Source organism: Propithecus coquereli, unplaced genomic scaffold, assembly GCF_000956105.1.
Source record: "Propithecus coquereli isolate 6110/MARCELLA unplaced genomic scaffold, Pcoq_1.0 Scaffold305, whole genome shotgun sequence".
NCBI lineage: Eukaryota > Metazoa > Chordata > Mammalia > Primates > Indriidae > Propithecus > Propithecus coquereli.
This window is the reverse complement of record NW_012148675.1, coordinates 2856893-2864034: the sequence shown is the minus strand read 5'-3', so window position 1 is coordinate 2864034 and position 7142 is coordinate 2856893. Positions and strand designations below refer to the sequence as shown.

Here is a 7142-nt window from a genome sequence, read left to right as displayed (position 1 = left end):
AAGACCTGTGTGGCATAACTAGATAGAATGAAACAGTCTTACCAATTAATTATTCATAATAATTAATGAAGATGAATTTCAAATTCCAGTTTTAAAAGAATTTCTAAATTTTCCATTACATGAAAAGCCATTTGAACTGGGCAACTTAACAACAACAAAAACTGTTGACACAATGAAACTGAAAAGATGGTTCTATGCTTTTGTGGCATTTTTGTTTATCATTTATTTGCCTGAAATGTGACATTTTGTTTCCAGTTACCACATCAGCATTGTCCTACTTTATTTCTATATGTTCTAGAACACAGTAACCTTAATTTGAACGTATTCACTTACATATAGCCAAAGCTAAAAAAGACAGAAAATTTATTATACATCACACAATAGGCAACAGTTAAGTCTGATCTTATCTTTAAAAATCTCAAATTCTACAGCGCAAAATGAACATACTCACCAGCCAGCGTCCATTATTTGAAGGATGGTAAAAAGATGTGATGCTGTTAAACAAACCAGCCAAGTGTTTTTGCACTAGCTTACTTGGTCCACCCTGTCCAGATAAAAGAGTAAAATTATCAGTACTCACATCATACTGTAAAAATGAAGGAGTCAACAGGACCAAGCCTATTTGTAAATCTCTAACGTGGTTCATATTCATCCTGCTGACAAAAATCAATTCTACCTCTAAGAGTCAAAAACAATCCTCTGACGAACTTCATGCAAATCAATTCAAAATATTCTACTAAAAATAAGGGCAACTTACTTAAACCAAATTAGAAAATTGAAAAGATATCTTAGGATAACAGTATATTTTACCGTTCTACAGTCAAATAACTTAGATACTAACATTTATCACTAAGATTATCATCTTAAAATAACCAAGAACGGTAACATCAGGCAAAAAAGCATTCCTTAAATGACCCAGTAAGTGAATTTCTCATTGTATGAAATGGAGAGGGGAGATTTACATAAATGCATTCAAATATTTTATGATTACTTCTAAATGTTTAAAATGATTAACCTTGTTATATTTTATCACATTTTGACTCAAAAGAAATATATTTTTATTTCTTGATCTATTGCCAAAACAAACAAACAAAACAGCCAACCAAACAACAACATAACCTGGGAGAAAAATGAGGAAAAAAGCTAGTTTTCATATCATGAAGTTGAACAGCCCTGGGATAAAGGACTACAACTTGGCCTTGAAACCTCCTATCTGCCTCACGATGATGTTCTTTCAAGAAACAACACAGATCTAAGATAAAATGTCAAATTACATTAAGAATATGCCTTCCTGCTAAAATGAAATCCACTTACATGTTTCCCACTCTAGTAACTAGAATAAACACTCAGAGACTATAATAATTCCATAACAAAATACTCACAAAATTTTCAGAATTCTAACATAACAATTAGCATTATTGATTTTTAATATATTGTCACACTTAACACAAAATGAAGCTGCCAATGAGAACTGTGAGGGAAAGCAAAGTTAACTCAAACAAGGCTGATTTTAATCACTGTCGAATTCTGTAGCCCCCCCCAAAATCAATTTTACCTCACTGTATATATAAGATAATAAACATCCAAATGTTTTTGCTCTTATTGGAGATTAGGGGGAAATGGGATTTTCTCTCTATTTGATAATGATGGTGAAAACAAAGGGAGCTTGAATTTCTTTTGTTTTACCTTACAATGAAATTTAAGAGGTAAACTTCTAATAACCATTCTGTCTTTTCCACATGAACATACTAATGTCAAACAATAATAATTCAAGGAGACAGATATAGAAGCAATATATGAATGATAAGCCAGATAATAATAATATTAATATAAAGTTGTTCTAATATTCATTTTTGAAAAAGGGCATTGAAATCTAAGCTTTTGGGTATATTTTTAATTCTCCTTCAATTATGTCAGTAAAATAATCCTTCATATTTCTCCCTTCATTAGGATTACTTGGTCAATAAGCTTTGTGCTCAGCATGTTTCATGTGAACATAACAGTGAATGAGTAACGGAACATGTGAGCATATGCAAAATTGAGTCCTAATCCCACCTTGGGAAAGTCCTTTTATCTGTAAGTGTGATTCCTGGTCTATAAAAATGTTAGACATTCTGAATTTCTCAAAACTCTAAATTTTTGACTCTATGTTTCAGGTCCATTGGTTAGGGAGACTTACAAGTGATATGACTACATTCTAGGTCTGATAAACATGAGCTCACTAAATCAGAACTTATCTAAGAATCAAGTCACCCAACTAAGCCACTAATATGAACTTCTGTGATTATTCAGAATTTTTGTATGATTAACACCAAATAGAAGTTACTATATAAAACAAGTATAATGCATTACAAACCATCATGGCAGTGATCCATATCACAGCATGTCCTATATCATAAGCATTTGTTAAAAATCTTGGGACTAACACTTGACTGCTTCCCACTGGGAGGTTCAAGCTTCTCAGAATTCTTGTAAATATCTTTAAAAAGAAAAAAACAATTAAGAATAAATATTTACAGGTACCAAAATAATTCTTTAAATAACTTAGTAAGTGTTGTATATTAATGTAATTGAATATATTTAAGAATTTTTAAACAAAATAACATACTATTTAGTAATTTGCTTTATTCTTTAAAAATCACACATAAACATCAATAGATGCATTGTATGACACTCTGAGGTCAAAGGCACAAGGATATGTACCCCAAAATCAAGCAAATTAGACATTTATAGTCAAATATAAATAGGCAAAATATAGATGTTGTGGTTAAATATGAAATATTCTGACTTCTTTCTGCTCCCTAAATACACATAAATTCTTTTTCCTATGCTCCTATTCCATGGCAAGAATGCACCAACCTAGATGCAAATATTTTCTAGCAGGTTACTTTCCCTCTCACACAAATTTTTTTGGCCAGGCACTCAAGCCTGTAATCCTAGCACTCTTGGATGCCAAGGTGGGAGGACTGCTTGAGCTCAGGAGTTCGAGACCAGGCTCAGCCAAGAGTGAGACCCCATCTCTACTAAAAACAGAAAAAATTAGCCAGGCAACTAAAAATAGAAACAAAAAATTAGCTGGGCATGATGGCAAGTGCCTATAGTCCCAGCTACACGGAAGGTTGAGACAGAAGGATCACTTGAGCCCAGGAGTTGGAGGTTGCTGTGAGCGAGGGTGACACCATGTTACTCTAGTCCCAGCAACAGAGCCAGACTGTCTCAAAAAAATTTATTTCTCATTTTTATGGTGTGTGTAACTCTCAAATTTTAATGTTGACTTGATTTTCTTCCCTAAGAATTTGTATTTTAATCAGTTACTTAATAATTATATCTTAACACAATCAAATTTATATTTTACTGTATTCTTTTTAAGAGATGGGAGTCTTGCCATATTGCCCAGGATGGTCTCGCTAACTCCTAGCCTGAAGCAATCCTCCCACTTCAGCTTCCTGCATATAAATTTCTGTTTTAAATCTATCATGATTAATAGGTTGGGGCCCAAAGATGGAGAAAAACTAATTCTCCTTCTCAATTAGTTTCCAATGGCCAAAAACAGAGGAGGAAAGCACAACCAAAGGCAAACAAAGCATTTGACTCTGGCTGCTCCCCAACCCTGCTCTAATGTCACCTGGATGTCCCGCCCCATCCCCATGAAGCGCCACAGGTTATTCCACTGCCAGTGAAATAACACTGAAGATGCAATTTTAAGAAACACTACCCCTAGAGACATTCTAGTTTATTTACTCTAGGAAAATGTATAATGTGATCTAAAAAGTAAACACTCAAGAACGGCAATCAAATACAATACACAAAATTTACTGGAAGGTATGAATGTATGATACCCTTAATCATATACTTAGTACTTCCCAAATCCTCACTCTGAAAATTACAGTTCATGGCCTGCATAGCTAAGACAAAACCCACACACTTACGATAGCTTTATATGCTCAAATGATCTTTTGAAAATAAAGGACCCATCCCTGTAAATTATTTATATATGTTTTTCCTAATGGTCCAAAAATATTTTATGTGGTATCTGGAATTAGCTTACAAAAACACTTCTCCTTTATGACATAAAATTGACGTCAGTGTTGTTGTGTGTATGTTTAGATGTTCTTAATTACCTTTGGTACATATGGATCCCAATCTATGTACCCTATATTATCTGTAGCCAATCGAGCAAAGAGATTTACTAGTTGCTGAAAGTAAACAAAAAAAGACAAAATGAACACATTCATCGTTTTTAAGTACCACAGTCATGTTCCTTAACCATTTGTTCTTTTCAGCAATCACTGTGCAATTTAATAGTTTATGACTTTTTTCAAAACTTCCAAATTTAAGTTCTGATTCATGTTACACATTTACAATCAATTGCAGTTGAAATGTTTCTATAAAGTAAAATGACAAAGCACCATCCCCAATGCAGACAGAAAAGGAAATTTTAATTGAACAAATATGCAGAAACATCCACTATAGGTCCAACATCATGCTAGAGTAGGTACCAAAAAAAAAAAAACAAGGTCTAACATTTCATGTATTTCACAATAACATGCTTATACAAACCAAAATAAATGTCTACTTTTGTTAGACTATAGAATAAAATAGAAATAAAATAAAAGAAATTGCTCATAACATTGCTAACAGCCAATTCTAAGGAACTCAGATATCTATTTATCTCCAAACTAAAAAGTAGAGGACAAAAAAAAAAAAAGGGATACTCACCCCCTCCCACTGTGGGAGATTTTGCACTGAAACCCAAAGGCCAATTAATTCATCAAACCAAAGTCTGAAGAAGAAAAATGTTGTTATGAATAGCAAGTGATTATAGAAAGTGATTCAAAGCCAGGTACCCTTTGTATTTTTTAAATCTATTATTCTTACTGATAACTACACAACCTAGAAAAAATAATACTGAAAGTTACAAACTTAATAGAATAAAAGAGTATTTCTTGTTGAATATTCCCTTTCCAATTTATTTACGCTAAAAAATGTGATCCCACCTATTAAAGTACTTATTAAATAATTATTATCTATTCCTATTTAACAACTGTTCACAATTTTCTTCTTCCTCTCCCCTGCCTTTATCCCTTTATCTGTGTTCCTGTTACTACCTGTTCTGGCAATTCTTCCTTTCTCTCCTAATTTCTTAAATTAAAACCCTCAACTTATTTGGCTGGTCATACAAGTATTATTCCCTTTTTATTTACAATCTTATGTTTAACTGTTTCAGCCTTCATATACTTCAGGTATAACAAAAATAATAACTGAGTTTGCAAATTTTTTTTTTTACCGAGTATTGCTTTACTAATTTATGCATCTTTATTTCCTGCTTTATTCTAGAATTTGTCAAGATATGTATATACTTACTTAAAACCTTTATGATGAAGTTCTGGAGGAAGGGAGGTAGGAAGAAATATTTCAAAATAAGTGATGGCCTTTTGCATTGTTACATCAAAAGGGCACATTAAAGGCCGCCATTCTTCTAGCATCTCAGCTGTGGCATCCGCTGGAAAATACCTAATAAAAAAGAAGGTTTTCATGTATGATCATTGGCTAAAAGCTCTACAAAGTAATATATGACTGACAAAAAAGGAGAGGAGGGGAATGGATTTCAAAAGATACAACATACACTACAAATGTCATATTAGCCCACAATAAACACATTTTCACAACACTAAAATAAATACCCCATCACACTTCGGAGAAGGCAAATTCTCCTCTTGTCTAAGGGAATTTCTTTTAATGCAAAAAAGTTGATAAAACTCAGATAAAATACAGTCACTGAAATCACCTACAAAGTTAAATATGGTGGTTGTTTTACTACCTTTGTGTCATGTAATAGCAACTGAAAAAAATCTTGAAAAAAAAAAGAAAAAAATCTTGTCATGTAGAATTCAGTCTACATAAGAGAAGGATAACTGTCAAGAAAGAGAACATCAGGAATCTCTAGCCACCTTTGGATAAACCATTTACCCTCAGTGGACCACAGAGTCCTCCTGCATACAAGAAAGGATTGTTACAAGAGAGGACTGGACTATATATTCTAGTCTTGCAGACTCCAATATTCTGCAACTCTATGAAATGGGTAAGAGTGTCCCTGAGATAGAGGAGATTTGCAAAATTAAAAATGTGCATACACACACAAATGAAGGTAAATGGATAAAGAGGACACATGTATAATTACTAAATACACTTTTAAGAAGTTTGTTTTATTTTAATTTTTTTTTAAGAGGCAAGGTCTCACTATGTTGCCCAGGTCAGACTCAAACTCCTGGGCCCAGGTGATCCTCCCACCTCAGCCACTCAAGTTGGACTACAGATGCACCCAGCTTTAAGAGGTTTAACGCATTAACTGCCAAGTGAGTTGTATTTAACTAGTTTTGAGCCCGGGGCCTTATCAAGCAAAACTTGAACAAAACCCTGCAGTTGGTTTGTGAAAATCTTACTTGTTGATATTCTGTTACAATTAATATTAACAAGTTAATTCTAAATACGTGGATTAAATGAATACAAGTCAATGACAAATTTTTCATTAAATTAGAAAGGATCATTTTGTTTTCAAAGTTTTTATTCTATTTTTGTAACAATACACCGTGGCCCCAAGGAAAAAATTTTTTTTCTAGTGTAGCAGTCAATGTGTTGAAATGAGGAATAGTATATTGAGAAGCTCTGATTCTTCCCAAAGAAGTTGGGAAACTCCTTCAAATCCACTTACAGGTTTGGCCTACATATCATATTAATAATCCTATTATATCTTAATATACCTGTGTTAATTAAAATCATACTTCACTACTTCTCATGAAAAATAAAATTACATTTCTAGTAATACTTTCATTGAGTTCACAAAGCATCATGTGCCAGGTCCTTGTGTAGCAGGCTGGAATTTAAAAACAAAAACAAAAACAAAAACAAACTATGTTCCACCTTGAAGAATCTCATACATCCCCCTTCTTAATTTTTCTGAGTCAACTGTTAGCCTAGTAATCCAAAATAAAAACTTGGAGTTTCCAAGAATTACCTAAGAGCCAGAAAGTACCTCAGTAATAATCAAGTTTCAGGCCAGGCACGGTGGCTCACGCCTGTAATCCTAGCACTCTGGGAGGCCGAGGCAGGCGGATTGTTTGAGCTCAGAAGTTCAAGACCAG

At 33.4% G+C, this 7142-nt stretch overlaps 1 protein-coding gene across 1 annotated transcript in view; it reads right to left on the bottom strand.

Annotated features, from left to right (window-relative positions):
• The window catches only part of PSME4 (proteasome (prosome, macropain) activator subunit 4), a 109689-nt gene that overhangs the window by 66114 nt on the left and 36433 nt on the right, over window positions 1-7142 (bottom strand). Inside the window, exons 5-9 of the mRNA XM_012649840.1 lie at window positions 5365-5514; window positions 4720-4783; window positions 4122-4196; window positions 2357-2479; window positions 452-544 (exon numbers count right to left, since the gene is read on the bottom strand). Coding sequence (XP_012505294.1) covers window positions 452-544; window positions 2357-2479; window positions 4122-4196; window positions 4720-4783; window positions 5365-5514 — 505 coding nt within the window. The remainder of the gene's footprint in view (window positions 1-451; window positions 545-2356; window positions 2480-4121; window positions 4197-4719; window positions 4784-5364; window positions 5515-7142) is intronic.